Source organism: Bubalus bubalis, chromosome 18 (genome assembly GCF_019923935.1).
Source record: "Bubalus bubalis isolate 160015118507 breed Murrah chromosome 18, NDDB_SH_1, whole genome shotgun sequence".
NCBI classification, from domain to species: Eukaryota; Metazoa; Chordata; class Mammalia; order Artiodactyla; family Bovidae; genus Bubalus; species Bubalus bubalis.
This window is the reverse complement of record NC_059174.1, coordinates 57,763,051-57,785,814: the sequence shown is the minus strand read 5'-3', so window position 1 is coordinate 57,785,814 and position 22,764 is coordinate 57,763,051. Positions and strand designations below refer to the sequence as shown.

The 22,764-nt window shown below is 40.9% G+C and overlaps 2 protein-coding genes across 2 annotated transcripts; both read right to left on the bottom strand.

Annotated features, from left to right (window-relative positions):
- Positions 1-240: 240 nt before the first annotated feature.
- LOC123465079 (vomeronasal type-1 receptor 4-like) lies at positions 241-1,272 on the bottom strand. The gene has a single exon (XM_045163226.1). It carries the CDS (start codon positions 1,270-1,272, stop codon positions 241-243), a length of 1,032 nt encoding a protein of 343 aa, XP_045019161.1.
- A 16,369-nt stretch (positions 1,273-17,641) lies between these two features.
- Positions 17,642-18,673, bottom strand: LOC102394490 (vomeronasal type-1 receptor 4-like). The gene has a single exon (XM_006065055.3). The coding sequence runs from the start codon at positions 18,671-18,673 to the stop codon at positions 17,642-17,644; it is 1,032 nt and encodes a 343-aa protein (XP_006065117.3).
- Between the last annotated feature and the right edge of the window lie 4,091 nt (positions 18,674-22,764).

Here is a 22,764-nt window from a genome sequence, read left to right as displayed (position 1 = left end):
CCCTCATCAGGGAACCAAGTCCCGCATGCCCCAAGGCCTGGTTTACAACAAAAAAAGAAGTGACCTACTGTATAGCATGGGGAACTCTACTCAATCCTCTGTAATGGCCTATATGGGAAAAGAATCTAAAAAGAGTAGATATACATATAAATGCATAGCTGACTCACTTTTATATATATCCAGAAGTAACACAACACTATAAATCAACTATACCTTGATAAAAATTTTAAAACATACAATTTAGGCTTTTCTGATAAGATTAGGGGATACTGAGTTCTTCATGTACAGAAAGCAGAGACTGGATACAATGGAGTCATGGCTCATGAGCAGAAAAGGACTGATAAAAGGAAAACACACAGAAATCAGGCCAGTTGTATACACCAACCACCAACTGGGATTATGATAAAGAGCAAGAGTAATATTAAAGATGCAGGACAGGGTGTGGAAACACATGAAGGTGCTCGCCAAGAGTAGGATATTTTGGGTGGCTCTGGACTCAGCGGAGGGTCTGGGAGACACACTAGCCTTGTGAATATACTGAACTCGCTGACTGTGTCTGTACAGAGTGAGAATCATGGAGCCACTGGCCCAGAAGATGAGCACAGAAAATGAAACTTCAGGGAACGCTATCAAAGCTGCATATATTGAGCCTGAGATAGTCTCAAGATCTGTGGCAACACAGTACCCTGAATCTCTTGTATTTGTCATATTTGTGCTGCACCATTTGTCAGAAACATATGACGCGTACAGAGGAAAAATGAGATTTACAAACATGCACTGGATCCAGCAGAAGGAAATGGAGAAGGCAATGTACTTTGGGGCTTTGACTTTAAGATTCTTCCAACAGGAGTTCATGGGGCTGATCGTGATGGTTTGAAACACACTCAAGAGGCAGGTTGTGCCAATGGACATACTCCTGCCCACTCTCTCAACATACAGAATAAGTTTGCAGGCAAAATCACTGGCAAAATGTTTCAACCTCAAAGCTGTAATTGTCTGAGGGAGCCCTTTTGAGAGAATGACCAAAAAGTTGGCAATAGCCAGGTGCTTGCAAATCAAAGCTGTGACCCTCATCCTGCACTGAGTGTGGTAAAGAAAGAGGTAATGGTACAGAAGGGAGAAATTGCCCCAGATTCCAAGCACAGTCTGTAGCAAGAATATTATTCCTATGACCAGTTGGCTGGAGGCTGTTGTGTCATTCAAGATACTCCCCTTTACATGATAGCAACAGTGACTCCTCAGAGCAGAATGGCTCATATAAATCTGTGACATCAAGAGCCAACTTTCCTTGTGTGCTTTTGTGAAATTGCCAAGGCTTCATGTGATGGGAAACGATGATGAGAGAATCAGGATATTTTATGAATATGTTAGTGGTAGTGACCTGGAGGAAGCAATGACAAACGAGAGTAAATTGAAAGAAAGCATAAAACAACACTTTCATAAGAAGCTTACTGGAGGAAAAAAATATCTCCATCACTGCCTTCATCATAAAAGAGGTCAATTCTAAATGCATTCCCTTCTAAATTTTAAAGAAGATAATATATTATTGTAGGGACTTCCGTGATGGCTCAGTTGGTAAAGAAAATCTGCCTGTAATGCAGGAAACCCCAGTTCGAAACCTGGATTGGGAAAGATCTACTGGAGAAGAGATATGCTACCCACTCCAGTATTCTTGGGCTTCCCATGTGGCTCAGCTGGTATTTTAAAGAAGATAATGTACTATTTTAGAAAAAAGACAGGAGTTATTCTAGGGTCTTAAAATTTCAAATATATGCTACAGGTACTTCCCTGGTTATCCGGTAGCTAAGAATCTGCCTCGCAAAGCAGGGGATGCAAGTTTGATCCCTGGCTGGGCAACTAAGACCCTATATGCCACGGGGTAACCAAGCCTGGGATCTGCAACTAGAGAGTCTGTGCACCACAACCAAACATCCTGGTTGATACAACAAAGCTCCCATATGAAGCAACTAAAACCCAATGCAGCTAAATAAATAAATATAAAAATATATATATATATATATATATATATATATATATACACGCTAAAGAGAATAGTATATAAAAACCATATGGTGAAGTAACTTTTGCACACATGAAAATTAAGACTGGTTCTTATCAACACACACAAAGATGCAACTTAGAACCACACAAGTATGTCCTAAAAACCACAAAATAGAATAAACAGTGGACAGAGTCTTCAAACAAAATCTTGAAGAAGGAACTTATTCAGTGGATAAAACATATCAAAAAAATATTCCACATCCTTGGTAATCAGGAAAATTAAAATATAACCATTACCTATATGTCATCAAATACCATTAAGAAATCTAAAACAGAAATGACAAAAATGCCAAGTTTTAGCATAGCTGTGGATCAACCAAGAATCTCATATACTGATGGTGGGTGTTCAAATTGATACAAACATTTTGGAAAACTGTGGTATCTACTTAGCAGATCCGATGTAATCCAGTTCTAAGAAATCCACTCCTATGAATATACTCTATGACCAACCTAGATAGCATATTCAAAAGCAGAGACATTACTTTGCCAACAAAGGTTCGTCTAGTCAAGGCTATGGTTTTTCCTGTGGTCATGTATGGATGTGAGAGTTGGACTGTGAAGAAGGCTGAGGGCCGAAGAATTGATGCTTTTGAACTGTGGTGTTGGAGAAGACTCTTGAGAGTCCCTTGGACTGCAAGGAGATCCAACTAGTCCATTCTGAAGGAGATCAGCCCTGGGATTTCTTTGGAAGGAATGATGCTAAAGCTGAAACTCCAGTACTTTGGCCACCTCATGCGAAGAATTGACTCATTGGAAAAGACTCTGATGCTGGGAGGCATTGGGGGCAGGAGGAGAAGGGGACGACAGAGGATGAGATGGCTGGATGGCATCACTGACTCGATGGACGTGAGTCTCAGTGAACTCCGGGAGTTGGTAATGGACAGGGAGGACAGGCGTGCTGCGATTCATGGGGTCGCGAAGAGTCGGACACGACTGACCGACTGATCTGATCTGATCTGATCAGATGAATATACTCAACAGGATTTCGTACATATATCACCCAAAGAGTAGTTATATTAATAGAATTTATATAAGAACCCTAATCATTACTTGTAATAGCCCCTAACTCTTAATACCCACCTACCCATTAACAGCTGAATGATCAATTAAGGATTTGATAGTCACGCAATGAAGTCCTATATGGCAATGATAGTGAAAAAAACAACAATAATAGAAAACAATACAGAAAAAGTCACAAAGATGTAATGGAATGGAGGAAAAAGTCAAAATGAAAGACGCTGTATGATTTCTTTCATGTGAAGGCCAAGAGTGGCAAAGTGATCCAATATTAAATGCAATAATATTTGTAAACATAAACCAAATAATCCAGGACTACAAATATACCCAACAAATCTACAGCCTTGGAAACAGTGAGTTTAAGGGGCACAAAAGAGTTTTATGGGCACTGAGAACATTCTGTTTCTTAAACTAGTTGTGGTCTCCAGAGGTGCAATCATTCCTGAAATTTCACTGAGCTACACACTTATAACCTGCGAACACGTCTTTAATTTTTAAAAATCATGTATTATCAAAAAATGTGGAACGAGCTTGGGAAAGCCTGTTTCTGTGAATTTGTCTCATCTGCTGCCTGTGTCTGTGAAGGAAGGGAGCATGTTTCCAACAATGAAACATCAGAGAATAGTAACACTGCTGCATACAGTGAATCGCTGATTTTGTCATAAAATTCAGCAGATCAGTATCCTAAGTCTTCCTGCTTTGTGTTGATGTGTTGCTCCATTTGGCATCATATCCATGGGGAAAATAATGTTTACACAGAGATTTGACTTCTGACCACACAATCTTCTCCTAAAGACCAGGAAATATAATGAACAGTAGACATAGTCTTCATATAGAAACTTCGAGAAAGTAGTTACATATTGTCCAGTAGTGTAAAGTGGAGACCCCGATACGCTCAGGAGCTTTTTTTAAAAGAGGATTTTATTTATTTCAACTTATTCATTTATTTATTTGGCTACACCATATCTTAGTTAATGGTATGTAAACTCTCAGTTATGGCATGTGGCTTCTAGTTCCCTGACCAGGAATTGAACCTGGATCCCTTGCATTGGGAGCACAGTTTTAACTTCTGGACCACAGGGAAGTCCCCTCCTTGGGAACTTTTGCTTTAAGTTCCACCCACCTGGATTTCCTGAGGCTGATCTTGATGGCTGGAGACACTTAAGGGGCAAGAGGTGCCAATGGACACATGCTGCCAGCTCTGGGGGCATAGAGAACACATTTGCATGGCTAAATCCCTGAAGACAAGCTTCAGTAAAAGGCTGCCATTGTCATGGAGATGCCTTTAAAGGGAATGACCAAAAAGCGACTACAGTCCTGTGCCTGAAGGTCAAATCTGTGAACCTCAACTCACATTCATGGTAGTAAAGGAAGAGATTAAAATAAAGAGAAAAAACACCCAGGATTCCAACTATAGTCTGAGAGGATCACACCATTCTTATTGCCAAGTCCCTGGAGGCCATTCTGCCAGTTGTTTGATGGTCATAACTGCATGGGGTAGGCACTGGCACTGATTTTATTGCAAAGATAAAGAGATCCAATGTACAGAGATGTCAAGGGATCTGTCTAAATTCACATGCTGATTACAGGCTTAGTAGTGGTATGAACCTGGTAGGCTGAGTCCAAGACAGTGTCCTAACCACTGTGACGCACCAACCAAACACATCAGCTGTTTTTGAATAATCCAGTCTGAAATTTAGTTTTTTTTAATATCATATAGTTTATTCTATCAGTTCAGTCTAGTCACTCAGTTGTGTCTGACTATTTGCAACCCCATGGACGGTAGCACACCAGGCTTCCCTGTCCATCACCAAGTCCTGGAGCATGCTCAAACTCATGTCCATTGAGTCTGTGATGCCATCCAACCATCTCATATTCTGTCATCCCCTTCTCCTCCTGTCTTCAATCTTTCCCAGCTCAGGGTCTTTTGCAATGGCTCAGTTCTTCTCAAGTGGCCAAAGTATTAGAGTTTATTCCCTACCTTTTATATATTATAATTTTGGTTATAAAGTTTCCGTATCTGCATAAGTATTTATTCTGTAGGTAAATAACATTACAATAAGACTCCCTGGATTGGAAATGGCAACCCATTCCAGTATTCTTGCCTGGGAAATCCTAAGAACAGAGGAATCTGGTGAGCTATGGTCCACGGGGTCACAAACTGAGCCACTAACATGTATACACAAATATATACACAAACACACACAAACTTATAGGAAAGTACTTCCTGGCCATATTGGATATAATGAACGCAAGATTTTCTCAATATAAGTTTTGCAACATAAAGGTGCATTCCTATCATGCCAGGTACAAATTCACTATGGTATCTATCAAAAAAAGTCTTGGACAATATTATTTTGTTTATTAAACTATGAACCATGAAATACTACTATATGATAAATGAGTATAGGCTAGAAATGAAAGAATTATTTTTGTCTAAATCCTTAGGTCTTTTAAAAATCAAGGTTAAGTGAGACTACAATATAACAAGATTTGTGAAGAATTTTAACATACTAGACACATGTAAAGTACAATCTGGAGAATATTGACTCTTGTGTGTTGCAAAAGTGAAACCATAAAGGAATGAATGTATACTTGGAATTGGCATTAGAATATTATAAGATTAGACAACATATGAGAATATACATTTGGTCCTGACAACTATATTCCAAACCTCACCATTATAAAGCTGCCTTTTCCTGAAATGCTGCTTCTCTATCTTGAAGAGGGATAGCAGTCTTGCCATTGTCATCAGACCTCAAATGCTTCAGAAAAGACACAACTGCTATGTCCAGTAAGCATGTTATAGCCTAGAGTTAGGTATATATGAAAAAAATCATTTCTGTTCTTCAAACAAATTCATATTCATGCTTTCTGTAGAGGATTAGAAAATCATTACTTTTCTATCATAGTCTTTATTGAAAGCATAAAGGCATTATGATAACACTTCTAATACAAATTTAAAATTAGTCTAGAATTTCTGAAAGGTAAAGTTACAGCAGATTGATCTTAAAAATACAACCCTTAAACTCCTTGAAGATGATCTTATGGCATTTCCTGGGGGTCCAGTGGCTAAGACTCAGGGCTCCCAATGTAGGGAGCCTGGGTTTGATTCCTGGTCAGGAAAATAGATCCCACATGTTGCAACTAAGAGTTCACATGCTGCAACTAAGATAAATACTTTTTAAAAATGATTCCTCATTATTACCACTAGGATTGTTCCTGTGTGTCCTCTATGGTAAGAGTTTCAGAAAGTAATTTTAGGAGCTGTCAAGTTCGGTGTTGCCTGATGCCAGGAAAGATTGAAGGCAGGAGGAGAAGCGGGCGACAAAGGAAGAGATGGGTGGATGACATCACCGACTCGATGGACATGAGTCTGAGCAAACTCTGGGAGATAGTGAAGGACAGGGAAGCCTGGTGGGCTGCAGTCCATGGGGTTGCAAAGAGTCTGACACAACTGAGCAACTGAGCAAACAACTGAGCAAAAAAACAAAGATATTGATCTCGATTTACTTAAACTCTCTCCTAAAGAATTATTCTGCTTTCCTGACCTGCTTTGCCACTGGATCTATTCCCACTCTACCCCCGGCCCCCCAGAAAGATCCCTTTTCCAAACATGAACACTTACTCCAAGCTCCTTCCTTACAGACTCTGCCTCTTAGACTGAAATACAAAGTACTCGACCCCTTCTCACTCCTTCTCATGAGAAGGATGCTGGGCTCAGGGTGAAGGTCATGGCAACCAGGACGTGAGTGGGAGGGAGGCAGTCAGACCCTGAGATATAGGTTTAGAAGCTGTGATCTCATCCTCTTTCAGAACTGCAATTATCATTTCACTTGAAGTGGCAATGACAGGGCCAGCTTGAGGAGCTAATGATCTTTCTGAAAAACTTTTTTTGAGTTGGCAATTACCAAAACCAATTGTGAGTCTCCTGTGAGTATCTCCAAAGAGACCACTGATGTGTTTGAGAGAAGCTCATAATTTTTCACAATGAAAGTTATTTTGAAATGATTCGGATTTTTATGCAACTCTGAAATCTGTTGCTTTCATAAACCGGTTGTTTGATCTTATGGATTCCCCCACCAACACAACCAATGCACTTAACAAAGTCAACTGTGAGTCACCAGGCTTTGTTCTGGAAACAAACAAAAAACACCCAATTAAACTTGAGAATGACATAAGAATTTGTGTGTGTGTTCATTTATTTATTTATTTGGCTGTGCTGGGTGTTAATTGTGGCAGGCAAACTATTAATTTCAGCATGTGGGACCTATTTCCCTGATGAAAGATCAAGCTTGCACACCCCCTGCATTGGGAGCTTGGAGTCTTAGCCACCAGATCACAAGAGAAGTCCCTGTATGGGACTTTCTTCTTGTACTCAAAACAGCTCTACCTCTTCTTCTTTGTCCTGCATCTCTGATCCTACACTGGACTACACTGTTTTAGATCCCAGGTGAAGCCTTAGGTTGATGTTGGAGGTAGAGGAGCAGAAATGATAGTGAAGGAATATCTTTGGGTCTTGGAGGTGGCTTTTCAATGTTGGCCGGAGCACTCATCTGTCTTTGCAGCACTCTCATGGCCTTTGCTCTTGGTTCATGGAAAGCTTCTAGTCACTGACACATCCACCATGGCTCCCTTTGGGCTTGAGACAAATCCTTGAGTTGACCTGTCTCCATAATTTAGGGTTCACACCTCAACTCCATTTTCTCCTCCAGACATAACCCAATGATTGCCTTCAGTTCAGTCGCTCAGTTGAGTCTTTGTGACCCATGGACTTCTGCACACCAGGTTTTCCTGTACATCAGCAATTCCCCACACATGCTGAAAGTTATGTTTATCAAGTTGTTGATGGTGTCTAAACATCTCATCCTCTGTTGTCCCCTTCTCCTCCAACCTTCAATCTTTTCCAGCATCTGGGTCTTTTCCAGTGGGTCAGTTCTTAGCATCAGGTGGCCAAAGTATTGGAGATTTAGCTTCAGCATCAGTCCTTCCAATGAATATTCAGGACTTTAGAATTGACTGGTTTGATCTCCTTGCAGTTCAAGGGACTCTCAAGAATCTCCTCCAACACCATGGTTCAAAAGCATCAATTCTTCAGCACTCAGCTTTCTGTATGGTCCAACTCTCACATCGATACACGACTAGTGGAAAAACCATAGCTTTGACTAGGTGGAAGTTTGTCAGCAAAGTAATGTCTCTGCTTTTTAATATGCTGCCCTGGTTGGTTATAGCTTTACTTCCAAGGACCAAGTGTGTTTTAATTTCATGGCTGCAGTCACCATGTACAGTGATTTTGGAGCCTAAGAAAATAAAGTCTGTCACTGTTTCCATCATTTCCTCTTTAATTTGCCATGAAGTGATGGGACCTGATGCCATGATCTTCGTATTTTGAATGTCGAGTTTTAAGCCAGCTTTTTCACTCTCCTCTTTCACTTTCATCAAGAATCTCTTCAGTTCCTCTTTGCTTCTGCCTTAAGGGTTGTGTCATCTGCATATCTGAGGTTATTGATATTTCTCCCGGCAATCTTGATTACAGCTTGTGCTTCATCCAGCCTGGCATTTTGCAAGATGTACTCTGTATAGAAGTTAAATAAGCAAGGTGACAATGTACAGCCTTGACATACTCCTTTCCCAATTTGGAACCAGTCCATTGTTAAATGTCTGGTTCTAACTGTTGCTTCTTGACCTGCATACAGATTTCTCAGGAGGCAGGTAAGGAGGTATGGTATTCCCATCTCTTGAGGAATTTCCCACAGTTTATTGTGATCCACACAGTCAAAGGCTTATTCTTCTGAGTCTGGGGTTTTAGTGTCTCTACTGTGCATGAAGAAATCTCTGGCTTTAAAGGATTTGGAATTAGTCAAAGACAAACTGTGTCATACCTTTTTGCAAAGGAATTTCCACTCATTTCTTTACTGGGGTTAAAGCACTGAAATATATGCCCAACCCTGTTGAAGGAGCTTGCCATTTTGGTGGCAGAAACGGATGATCCTGCTCACATTTTTTATTGTCTGAATTGGGCAGGGAAAATTACCCTCTGGAATGGGAGATCCCAGTTCTGCATTCTCTCCTTAATGTTTTCCTGATTTCAGTCTTCTAGGGTCATTGTTTCTTTCAGAGATGAAGCTTTGGGCTTTGGGCTCTAGGGATCCAAGGACACCTGGATGTCCCTTCTGCCCTCCACACGGCTTTGAGTACCCCTGGGAAGCTACCATATTTCTCCCAAGGACAATCTGGGGATGGGAGAATGAATCACTCATTAAAAGCCAAGTTTTCTGATACAAGGATGCTGTGATGGCAACTCTGAAGCTTGCTCTGGAGCTCTACCTTCAGTTTTACACTCCGCTCATTAGCAAGATGGGTTTTAAGGAATGACATCAGCATGCAGGGTAGAGGAGAGCATGGCATGCTCACTGGAGCCCTCAGTTGACTTTTCCTCATGTAAATTTTGGACTGTTTTCAGCTATGTCTCAAAACACTTCTCCTAATATTTGTTGAGGACCAGAGAACTTCTCAGGCTTAACTTTATTCCTGAATCTATGAAATTTCTGTCACTTGTTACTCTTTGCTGGAGCTGATAATTTCATGTATGCCAAAGAAGCAGCCCTCTGGGGACTTCCCTGGTGGTCTAGTGGCTAAGACTCTGCACTCCCAATCCACAGGGTCTAGGTTCAATTAGCTGGTTGGGGAACTAGACCCCACAAGACACAACTAAGTGTTGGCCTGTGGCTATGGAGTATAAAGAAAGCTGAGTGCCAAAGAATTGATGCTTTTGAACTGTGTGTTGGAGAAGACTCTCGCGAGTCCCTTGGACTGCAAGGAGATCTAACCAGTCCATCCTAAAGGAAATCAGTCCCAAATATTCATTGGAAGGACTGATGCTGAAGCTGAAACTTCAATACTTTGGCCACCTGATGCAAAGAACTGACTCATTGAAAAAAACCCTGATACTGGGAAAGATTGAAGGCAGGAGGAGAAGGGGACAACAGAGAATGAGATGGTTGGATGGCATCACCAGCTCAATGGACATGAGTTTGAGTAAACTTAGGGAGTTGGTGATGGATAGGGAGGCCTGGCGTGCTGTGGGCCATGGGCTCGCAAAGAGTTGAACAAGACTGAGTGACTTAAGTGTAAAATATGTCAATAGTTTACATTAGAAATCACTGTCTTGGGAGAATTGAGAGATGTATATGTATAGCTGAGTCCCTTCCCTGTTCATCTGAAAGTATCACAACATTGTTAACTGGTTATATGTGTGCTAAGTCCCTTCAGTTGTGTCCGACTCTTTGCAACCCTATGGACTATAGCCTGCCAGGTTCTTCTGTCCATGGGATTCTCCAGGCAAGAATACTGGAGTGGGTTTCCATGCCCTCCTCCAGGGAATCTTCCTGACTCAGGGATTGAACCAAGTCTCCTGCATTTGCAGGCAGGTTCTTTACCACTAGTCCCAGCTAGGAAGTCCCATTAATTGGCTATACTCCAGTATAAAATTAAAAGTTAAGAAAAAAGAAATCATTGACCTAATTTGTACAATTTGTATTAATGAAAGTTAAAATGAATATGGTGATAATAGACATTTTCTAGGATATTTTACTTGATCAATACAGATCCCAACACTGATATGAAGTGCAAATAGAAAAATATCCACAGAAGACAGAGGGGTCTTTATAAAAGTGTCCATCACAAATGAAAACACCAGGATCAGATGGTTTAGCAGGCAGTATCAACTGTTCTTTTTTTTTTTTTTTTTAATGTATGTTTGGTTGTGCTGGGTCTTCACTGATGCACATAGCCTTTCTCTAGTTGTGGTGAATAGGGGATTCTCTTTAATTGTGGTGTGTGGACTTCTCATTGTGATGGCTTCTACTGTCCCAGAGCATGGGCTCTAGACCCATGGTCTTGAGTAGTTGTGATGCACAGGCTTAGTTGTCCCATGGCCGGTGGTATCTTCCTGGACCAGGGATCGAGCCATGTCCTCTGCATTGACAGGTGGATTCTAAACCACTGGACACCAGGGAAGTCCTCTGCTGTTCTTTTAATTATAGCCAGGGCTGTTCTCTGCATTCAGCAGTACTGAATGGTTACCAGAGGTCTTTGTGCAATTTCATTAAGGAGCACTCATTGGTTATGCAATAAATGATGAGACAACAACTTTAAGGGGCAAAATCATTCTTTCACTTTCCAGCAGGAAAACACACAATCTGAACAAAGCCCACTATCTTTTTCCCCTGTGAGAGTTTTCAGCCCAACTGAGAAGTTTAAGAGTGAAATATCATCAGTCAGGCCACACCTGTTTTTGACACTAACTGCAAGTGTGGGTGTTCCCAAACCCACACTCAGTTTTAATAATTCTCTAGAAGGACTCAGCACTCACTGAGAGCTGGTCCACTGTAATGGTTGATTACAGGGTAAAGATACATTCCCTGGTGAATCAGACAGTCAGGAATTCACCTACAATGCAGGATACATGGGTTCAATCCCTGGGTTGGGAAGATCTCCTGGAGAAGGGAATGGCAACCCACTCCAGTATTCTTGCCTGGAGAATTCCATGGACAGAGGAGCCTGGTGCGCTATAGTCCTTGGGGTCATAAAGAGCTGGACACGACAGAGCAACTAAAAAAATGATACCTGTCAATGGAAGAGATGCATGGGTCAGAGTTCAGAAAAAACAGTCAAATTAGAGCTCCAGTTTTCCTCTCCCCATGAAGTGATGCTATGTATTTTCCTGGCATTGATACCTGACGACACAGGGAGTACGGCCACCAGGGAGGTTCACCCAAGCCCAGGTGCCCAGAGTGTTTTACTTGAGCTCCATCAGGATCTGTCTGTGTGGCTAAGCTTTAGACTTCAGTTCTTCTGAGAGTCAGGCTAATCCTGTTATCTCCAGTTCCTCCAGAAGCCAGCCTGATACTACACAGCCTAAAGCCCCAGCCGACTTATAATGTGAGAGAGGCTGGTGCCCACCCCATGAAACAAACAAAAATACTCCTGCTATCAGAAAGGCAATCTACAGAATGGGAAAAAAATTTGCAAATTATGCAACTGACAATTGATTAATCTGCAAAATATACAAACAGCTCATACAACTCAATATCAGAAATTCAAACAACCCAATCAAAAACTGGGGAAAGATCCAAATAGATATTTCTTCAAAGTATACATGTGGCCAACAGGCTTATGAAAAAATGCTCAACATCATTAATTATTAGAGAAATGCAAATCAAAGCTAGTGAGATAACACCTTACACTGGTCAGAATGACCATCATCAAAATGTCTACAGATTATAAATGCTGGAGAGGGTGTGGAGAAAAGGGAATCCTCCTTCATTGTTGGTGGGAATGTACATTGGTTCAGCCACTATCAAGAACAGGCTGCAGTTTCCTTAAAAAATCTTAAAATAGAGCAATTAATAACATATGATCCAGCAATCCCACCCCTGGGTATATATCCAGAGAAAACTATAATATGGAAAGATACATGCATCCCAATGTTCACAGCAGCACTGTTTACAGTAGCTAAGACATGGTAACAACCTAAATGTCCATCACCTGATTAATGGATAAAGAAGATATGGTATATAAACACAATAGAATATTACTCAGCCATTAAAAAAAAATGAAATAATGCCATTTGCAGCACCATGGATGGACTTAGGGATTATCATACTAAATGAAGTAAGCTGTATAAAGAAAAACAAATAGCACATCAGTTGAGTTCAGTCACTCAATCCTGTCCGACTCTTTGCGACCCCATGAATTGCAGCGCGCCAGGCCTCCCTGTCCATCACCAACTCCCGGAGTTCACTCAGACTCACGTCCATCGAGTCAGTGATGCCATCCAGCATCTCATCCTCTGTCGTCCCCTTCTCCTCTTGCCCCCAATCCCTCCCAGCATCAGAGTCTTTTCCAATGAGTCAACTCTTCACATGAGGTAGCCAAAGTACTGGAGTTTCAGCTTTAGCATCATTCCTTCCAAAGAAATCCCAGGACTGATCTCCTTCAGAATGGACTGGTTGGATCTCCTTGCAGTTCAAGGGACTCTTAAGAGTCTTCTCCAACACCACAGTTCAAAAGCATCAATTCTTCGGCTCAGCCTTCTTCACGGTCCAACTCTCACATCCATACATGACCACAGGAAAAACCATAGCCTTGATTAGACGGACCCTTGTTGGCAAAGTAATGTCTCTGCTTTTGAATATGCTATCTAGGTTGGTCATAACTTTCCTTCCAAGAAGTAAGCGTCTTTTAATTTCATGGCTGCAGTCACCATCTGCAGTGATTTTGGAGCCCAGAAAAATAAAGTCTGACACTGTTTCCACTGTTTCCCCATCTATTTCCCATGAAGTGATGGGACCAGATGCCATGATCTTCGTTTTCTGAATGTTGAGCTTTAAGCCAACTTTTTCACTCTCCACTTTCACTTTCATCAAGAGGCTTTTGAGTTCCTCTTCACTTTCTGCCATAAGGGTGGTGTCATCTGCATATCTGAGGTTATTGATATTTCTCCCGGCAATCTTGATTCCAGCTTGTGTTTCTTCCAGCCCAGCGTTTCTCATGATGTACTCTGCATAGAAGTTAAATAAGCAGGGTGACAATATACAGCCTTGATGTACTCCTTTTCCTATTTGGAACCAGTCTGTTGTTCTATGTCCAGTTCTAACTGTTGCTTCCTGACCTGCATACAGATTTCTCAAGAGGCAGATCAGGTGGTCTGGTATTCCCATCTCTTTCAGAATTTTCCACAGTTTAGTGTGATCCACACAAAGGCTTTGGCATAGTCAATAAAGCAGAAATAGATGCTTTTCTGGAACTCTCTTGCTTTTTTGATGATCCAGCAGATGTTGGCAATTTGATCTCTGCTTCCTCTGCCTTTTCTAAAACCAGCTTGAACATCAGGAAGTTCATGGTTCACATATTGCTGAAGCCTGGCTTGGAGAATTTTGAGTATTACTTTACTAGCATGTGAGATGAGTGCAATTGTGCAGTAGTTTGAGCATTCTTTGGCATTGCCTTTCTTTGGGATTGGAATGAAAACTGACCTTTTCCAGTCCTGTGGCCACTGCTGAGTTTTCCAAATTTGCTGGCATATTGAGGGCAGCACTTTCACAGCATCATCTTTCAGGATTTGAAATAGCTCAACTGGAATTCCATCACCTCCACTAGCTTTGTTCATAGTGATGCTTTCTAAGGCCCACTTGACTTCACATTCCAGGATATCTGGCTCTAGGTCAGTGATCACACCATCGTGATTATCTGGGTCATGAAGATATTTTTTGTACAGTTCTTCTGTGTATTCTTGCCACCTCTTCTTAATATCTTCTGCTTCTGTTAGGTCCATACCATTTCTGTCCTTTATCGAGCCCATCTTTGCATGAAATGTTCCCTTGGTATCTCTAATTTTCTTGAAGAGATCTCTAGTCTTTCCCATTCTGTTGTTTTCCTCTATTTCTTTGCATTGATTGCTAAAGAAGGCTTTCTTATCTCTTCTTGCTATTCTTTGGAACTCTGCATTCAGATGCTTATATATTTCCTTTTCTCCTTTGCTTTTCACTTCTCTTCTTTTCACAGCTATTTGTAAGGCCTCCCCAGATAACCATTTTGCTTTTTTGCATTTCTTTTCCGTGGGGATGGTCTTGATCCCTGTCTTCTGTACAATGTCACGAGCCTCATTCCATAGTTCATCAGGCACTCTATCTATCAGATGTAGGCCCTTAAATCTATTTCTCACTTCCACTGTATAATCATAAGGGATTTGATTAGGTCATACATGAATGGTCTAGTGGTTTTCCCTACTTTCTTCAATTTAAGTCTGAATTTGGCAATAAGGAGTTCATGATCTGAGCCACAGTCAGCTCCTGATCTTGTTTTTGCTGACTGTATAGAACTTCTCCATCTTTGGCTACAAAGAATATAATCAATCTGATTTCGGTGTTGACCATCTGGTGATGTCCATGTGTAGAGTCTTCTCTTGTGTTGTTGGAAGAGGGTGTTTGTTATGACCAGTGCATTTTCTTGGCAAAACTCTATTAGTCTTTGCCCTGCTTCATTCCGTATTCCAAGGCCAAATTTGCCTGTTACCCCAGGTGTTTCTTGACTTCCTATTTCTGCATTCCAGTCCCCTATAATGAAAAGGACATCTTTTTTGGGTGTTAGTTCTAAAAGATCATATAGGTCTTCGTAGAGCCGTTCAACTTCAGCTTCTTCAGCGTTACTGGTTGGGGCATAGACTTGGATTACTGTGATATTGAATGGTTTGTCTTGGAAATGAACAGAGATCATTCTGTCATTTTTGAGATTGCATCCAAGTACTGCATTTCAGACTCTTTTGTCCCAAAGATGATGGCTACTCCGTTTCTTCTGAGGGATTCCTGCCCGCAGTAGTAGATATAATGGTCATCTGAGTTAAATTCACCCATTCCAGTCCATTCCAGTCCATTGATTCCTAGAATGTCGACATTCACTCTTGCCATCTCTTGTTTGACCACTTCAAATTTGCCTTGATTCATGGACCTGACATTCCAGGTTCCTATGCAGTATTGCTCTTTACAGCATCAGACCTTTCTTCTGTCACCAGTCACATCCACAGCTGGGTATTGTTTTTGCTTTGGCTCCATCCCTTCATTCTTTCTGGAGTTATTTCTCCACTGATCTCCAGTAGCATATTGGGCACCTACTGACCTGGGGAGTTCCTCTTTCAGTATCCTATCATTTTGCCTTTTCATACTGTTCATGGGGTTCTCAAGGCAAGAATACTGAAGTGGTTTGCCATTCCCTTCTCCAGTGGACTACATTCTGTCAGATCTCTCCACCATGACCCGCCTGTTTTGGGTTGCCCCACGGGCATGGCTTAGTTTCATTGAGTTAGACAAGGCTGTGGTCCTAGTGTGATTAGTTTGACTAGTTTTCTATGAGTATGTTTTCAGTGTGTCTGCCCTCTGATGCCCTCTTGCAACACCTACCATCTTGCCTGGGTTTCTCTTACTTTGGGCGTGGGGTATCTTTTCACAGCTGCTCCTTACCTTGGACTAGGGGTATCTCCTCACCACCGCCCTTCCTGACCTTCAACATGGGATAGCTCCTCTAGGCCCTCCTGCGCCTGTGCAGCCACTGCTCCTTGGACGTGAGGTTGGTCCTCCCGGCCGCCACCCCTGGCCTCGGGCTTGGGGGCATGGGGTAGCTCCTTCCAGCTGCCACCCCTGACATCAGATGTGGGCTGACTCCTCTCGGCCGCACCGCCCCCCCTCCCCCGACCTCAGACTTGGGTAGCTCCCCTCAGCCATTCCTGTGCCGTTGCAGCTTGGCACTCTCGGCCGCTGCCCCTGACCTCGTATTTGGGGTAGCTCCTCTTGCTGCACTATATCACTTATATGTGGAATCTTTTTTTCAAAAGAAGATTCAAATAAGCTTATTTACAAAATAGAAAGATACTCAAACATAGAAGAGAAACGTGATTATCAAAAGGGAAAAGTGGGAGGAAGGACAATTTAGGAAGTTGGAATTAACATATACACACTACCATATATAAAATAGATAAGCGACAGGACTGCACTCAATATTTTGTAATAATCTATAAGGGAAAGAATCTGAAAAAGAAAAAAAAATATATATATATATAGAGAGAGAGAGAGAGTCACTTTGCTGTCTACACCTGAAACTAACATAACATATACTTCATTTTTTATAGTATATAAATTAAAAAAGCAAAACAAAAAAACAAACCAAAAAAACGCCCTCATTTAAACTGGGCTAAGTCTTGCTTATGGATTGTTTCTACATTTTAGAAATGTAGAAACATTTCTAAACATTTCAAAATATTTAGAAATATATGTTTCTAAGTATTTAGAAATATATATTTCTAAGTATTTAGAAATAAATATTTCTAAATATTTCATGGTGCAAATATCTTAGGCAGATAAAATATGCCTGGAAAACCTTTACCCTTTATACACTAAAGGATCAGAAGTGGAATTTTATTTATTTATTTAGGCTGTGCTGGGTCTTGGCTGTTGCATGCGGGCTTTTTCTAGTTGCAATGAGTGTGGGCTCATCTCTGTGGTGGCTTCCCTTGCAGAGCACAGGCTCTAGGCACACAGGCTCAGTATTGTGGTGCATGGGCTTAGTTGCCCTGTGGCATGTGGGATATTCCCAACCCAGGAATCGAACTGGAGTCTCCTGCATTGCCAGCCGGATTCTTTCACACCCAGGCACCAGGGAAGCCCCAAATATACACTACTATGTATAAAATAGATACCTACTAAGGACCTACTGGAGACTTCTCAGATGGTCCTGTGCTTAAGACTAAACCCTTTCTAGGCAGGGAGAAGGGGTTCAATCACTGGGAACCAAGTCCCACATGCCCCGAGGCCTGGTTAACAACAAAAAAGAAGTGACCTATTGTATAGCACGGCAAACTCTATTCAGTACTCTGTAATGGCCTACATGAGGAAGGATCTAAAAAGAGTAGATATACACACATATGTATAACTGATTCACTTTTTCATATACCCGGAAAAAACACACTATAAATCAACTATACCTTGATAAAATTTTAAAAACATACAATTTACATTTTTCTGATAAGATCAGGGGATACTGAGTTCTTCATGTACAGAAAGCAGAGACTGGATATGATGGAGTCACGGCTCATGAGCAGAAAGGGGCTGATAAAGGGAAAACATACATTAATCAGGCCAGTTGTATACACCAACCACCAACTGGGATTATGAAAAAGAGCAAGAGTAATATTAAAGATGCAGGACAGGGTGTGGAAACACATGAAGGTGCTTGCCAAGAGTAGGATGCTTTGGGTGGCTCTGGATTCAGCGGGGGGCCTGGAAGATACCCTAGCCTTGTGAATATACTGGACTCGCTGACTGTGTCTGTACAGGGTGAGAATCATGGAGCCACTGGCCCAGAAGATGAGCACAGAACATGAAACTTCAGGGAACACTATCAAAGCTACATATATTGAGCCTGAGATGTTCTCAAGATCTGTGGCAGCACAGTACCCTGAATCTCTTGTATTTGTCATGTTTGTGCTGCGCCATTTTTCAGAAACATATAATGCATACAGAGGAAAAATGAGATGTACAAACAGGCACTGGATCCAGCAGAAGGAAATGGAGAAGGCAATGTACTTTGGGGCTTTGACTTTAAGATTCTTCCAACAGGAGTTCTTTGGGCTGATTGTGACGGTCTGAAACACACTCAAGAGGCAGGTGGTGCCAATGGACATACTCCTGCCCACTTTCTCAACATACAAAATAAGTTTGCATGCAAAATCACTGGAAAAATATTTCAACCTCAAAGTTGTAATTGTCTGAGGGACTCCTTTCGAGAGAATGACCAAAATGTTGGCTATAGTCAGGTGCTTGCAAATCAAATCTGTGACCCTCAACCTATACTGAGTGTGGTAAAGAAAAAGGTAATGGTACAGAAGGGAGAAATTGCCCCAGATTCCAACCACAGTCTGTAACAAGAAGGTTATTCCAAAGGCCAGTTGGCTGGAGGCTGTTGTGCTATTTAAGATACTCCCCTTTATATGATGGCAACAGTGATTCCTCAGAGCAGAGTGGTTCATATAAATTTGTGACATCGAGAGACAACTTTCCTTGTGTGCTTTTGTGAAATTGCCAAGGCTTCATGAGGGGAAATGATGATGAGAGAAATCAGTCTATTTTACGAAAAAGTCAGCAGGAAGGATGAAGTGGTGGTAACCTGGAGGAAGCAATGACAAGTGAGAGTAAATTGAAAGATAGTATAAAACCAACTTTTAAGGAGAAGCTTACTGGAGAAAAAAGTCTCCATCACTGCCCTCATCATGCTGCTGCTGCTGCTGCTGCTGCTAAGTCGCCTCAGTCGTGTCCCACTCTGTGCAACCCCAGAGAGGGCAGTCCACTAGGCTCCTCTGTCCCTGGGATTCTCCAGGCAAGAATACTGTAGTGGGTTGCCATTTCCTTCTCCAATGCATGAAAGTGAAAAGTCAAAGTGAAGTCGTTCAGTCGTGCCCGACTCTTAGCGACCCCATGGGCTGGAGCCTACCAGGCTCCTCCATCCATGGGATTTTCAAGGCAAGAGTACTGGAGTGGGGTGCCATTGCCTTCTCCGCCCTCATCATAAAAGAGGTCAACTCTAAATGCATTCTTTTCTAAATTTTAAGAAGATAATATATTATTGTAGGGATTTCCCTGATGGCTCCGTTGGTAAAGAATCTGCATGCAATGCAGGAGACTCCAGTTTGATTCGTGGGTCAGGAAGATCTGCTAGAGAAGGGATAGTCTTACCCACTCCAAGAATACCCACTTCAGAATTCTTGGGCTTCTCATGTGGCTCAGCTGGTATTTAAAGAAGATAATGTATTATTTTAGAAAAAAAGACAGGAGTTATTCTAGGGTCTAACAATTTAAAATATATGCTAAAGGTACTTCCCTGGTTGTCCGGTAGTTAAGAAACTGCCTTGCAATGTAGGAGACGCAGGTTTGATACCTGGTTGGGCAACTAAGACCCTATATGCCATGGGGTTTCTAAGCCTGGGTTCTGCAACTAGAGGGTCTGTGCACCACAACAAAGGATCCTGCGTGATACAACATAGTTACCACATGATGCAAGCAAGACCCAATGCAACTAAATAAATAAATATTTCCATACACTAAAGAACACAGTATATGTAAACCATATGGTGAAATAACTTTTGCACACATTAAAATTAAGACTGGATCTCATCAAGACACACACACAGACACAGATACAAATTAAAATCACACAAGCATGTCCTAAAAACCTGAAGACAGAATAAACAGTGGACAGTCTTCAAAGAGAATCCTCAAGAAAGAATTTATTCAATGGATAAGACATGTGGAAAAATATTCCACATCCTTGGCAATCTGGTCAATTAAAATGTAACCACTACCTATATGTCATCAAATACCATCAAGAAATCTGAAAGAGAAATGACAAAAATGCCAAGTTTTGGCATAGCTGTGGATGAACCAAGAATCTCATACACTGATGGTGGGTGTTCAAATTGGTACACACATTTTGGAAAACTGTGGTATCTACTTAGCAGATCAGATGTAATCCTGTTCCAAGAAATCCACTTCTATAAATATATTCAACAACATTTTATACATGTATCACCCAAAGTTTAGTTACATTAATAGAATTTATATGAGAGCCCTAATCATTACTTGTAATAGCACCTAACTCTTAATACCCACCTGCCTATTAATAGCTGAATGATCAGTTAATCCTTTGGTAGTCACACAATGAAGTCCTATATAGCAATGATAATGAAAAATCAACAATAATATAAAACAATAAATAAAAATTCACAAAGATGTAAAGGAATGGAGGACAAAAGTCCAAATGAAAGATGCTGTATGATATCTTTCATGTGAAGGCCAAGACAGGCAAAGTGATCTAATATTAAATGTCATAATAGTTGTAAATGTGTACCTAATAATCCAGGCCTACAAATATACCCAACAAAGCTATAGTCTTGGAAACAGTGAGTTAGAAGGGGCACAAGAGTTTCATGGGAACTGAGAACATTGTGTTTCTTGATCTAGTTGTGGTCTCCAGACGTGCAATAATTCCTGAAATTTCACTGAGATATTATGCACTTATAACCTGGGAACATGTCTTTAATTTAAAAAAAAAAAACATGTATTATCAAAAAATGTGGAACGAGCTTGTGAAAGGCTGTTTCTGTGAATGTGTCTCATCTTCTGCCTGTGTCTGTGAAGGAGGGGAGCTGTAAGCCCAGATCATAACTCCAACAATGAAACATCAGAGAATAGTAACACTGCTGCATACAGTGAATCACTGATTTTGTCTTAAAATTCAACAGAGCAGTATCCTAAGTGTTCATGCTTTGTGTTGATTTTTGCTCCATTTGGCATCATATCCATGGGGAAAATATTGTGTACAGAGAGATACGACTTGTGACCATACAATCTTCTCCTAAAGACCAGGAAGTATAATGAACAGTAGACACAGTTTTCATACAGTAAGCTTGAGAAAGAAGTTATATACTCTCCAGTAGTGCAAAGTGGAGACGCTGATATGCTCAGGAGTGGTTTTTTTTTTTTGCTGTTGTTAAATGATTTTATATATTTCATCTTATTATTTATTTATTTGCCTGAACCAGGTCTTAGTTAATGGCATGCAAACTCTTAGTTATGGCACATAAACTCTCAGATATGGCATGTGGCTTCTAGTTCCCTGACCAGGGATTGAACCTGAACCCCCTGCATTGAGAGCACAGTCTTAACCTCTGGACCACAGGGAAGTCCCCTCCTTGGGAGCTTTTGCTTTAAGTTCCACCCACCTGGATTTCCTGGGGCTGAACTTGATGGCTGGAGACACTTAAGGTGGCCAGGAGGGCCACCGTACCAGCTTCAAGGGCATAGAGAACACATTTGCATGGCTAAATCCTCCCTGTCCATCACCAGCTCCTGGATCTTCCTCAAACTCATGTCCATTGAGTCAGTGATGCCATCCAGTCATCTCATCCTCTGTCGTCCCCTTCTACTCCTGCCTTCGATCTTTCCCAGCATCAGGGTCTTTTCCAATGAGTCAGTTGTTCGCATCAGGTGGCCAGAGTATTGGAGTTTATTCAATTGTGTTTATATATTAAAATTTTTGTTGTAGAAAGTTTCCATATCTGCATAAGTATTTATTCTGTAGGTCAATAACATATCAAAAAGATTCCCTGGATTCAGAAATGGAACCCCCCTCCAATATTCTTGCCTGGGAAATCCTATGAACAGAGAAGCCTGGTGAGCTATAGTCCAGGGGTCACAAACTGAGCCACTAAAACGTACACACACACACGCACACAATCCTATAGGAAAGTACCTCCTGTCCATAATGGATTTAATGAATGCAAGATTTCCTCAATATAAGTTTTGCAATAGAAAGATGCATTCCTACCATACCAGGCACAAATTAGCTATGGTATCTATCAAAAAAAGTCTTGGACAATATTACTTTGTTTAATAAACTATGAACCATGAAATACTACTATATGATACATGAGTGTAAGATAGAAATGAAATATTTTTTTTGATCTAAATCCTTAGGTCTTTTTAAAATTGAGGTTAAGTGAGACTACAATATAACAAGATTTGTGAAGAATATTAACATACTAGACACATGTAAAGTACAATCTGGAGAATATTGACTCTTGTGTGTTGCAAAAGTGAAACCATAAAGAAATGAATATGTGCTTGGAATTGGTGTTAGAATATTATGAGATTAGACAACATATGAGAAGATACATTTGGTCCTGACAAGTATATTCCAAAACTCACCATTATAAAGCTGCCTTTTCCTTAAAAGCTGCTTCTCCATCTTGAAGAGGGATAGCAATCTCGCCATTGTCATCAGACCCCAAATGTTTCAGAAAAGACACGATTGCTATGTGCAGTAAGCATATTATATGCCTAGCGATCAATATATATATATATATAAAATCATTTCTGTTCTTCAAACAAATTCATATTCATTCTTTCTGTAGAGGATTAGAAAATCATTACTTTTCTATCCTAGTCTTTATGGAAAGCATAGAGGCAGCATGATAACACTTCTAATACAAATTTAAAATTAATCTAGAATTTCTGAAAGGTAACATTACAACAGATTCATGTTAAAAATACAACCCTTAAGCTCCTTGAAGATGATCTT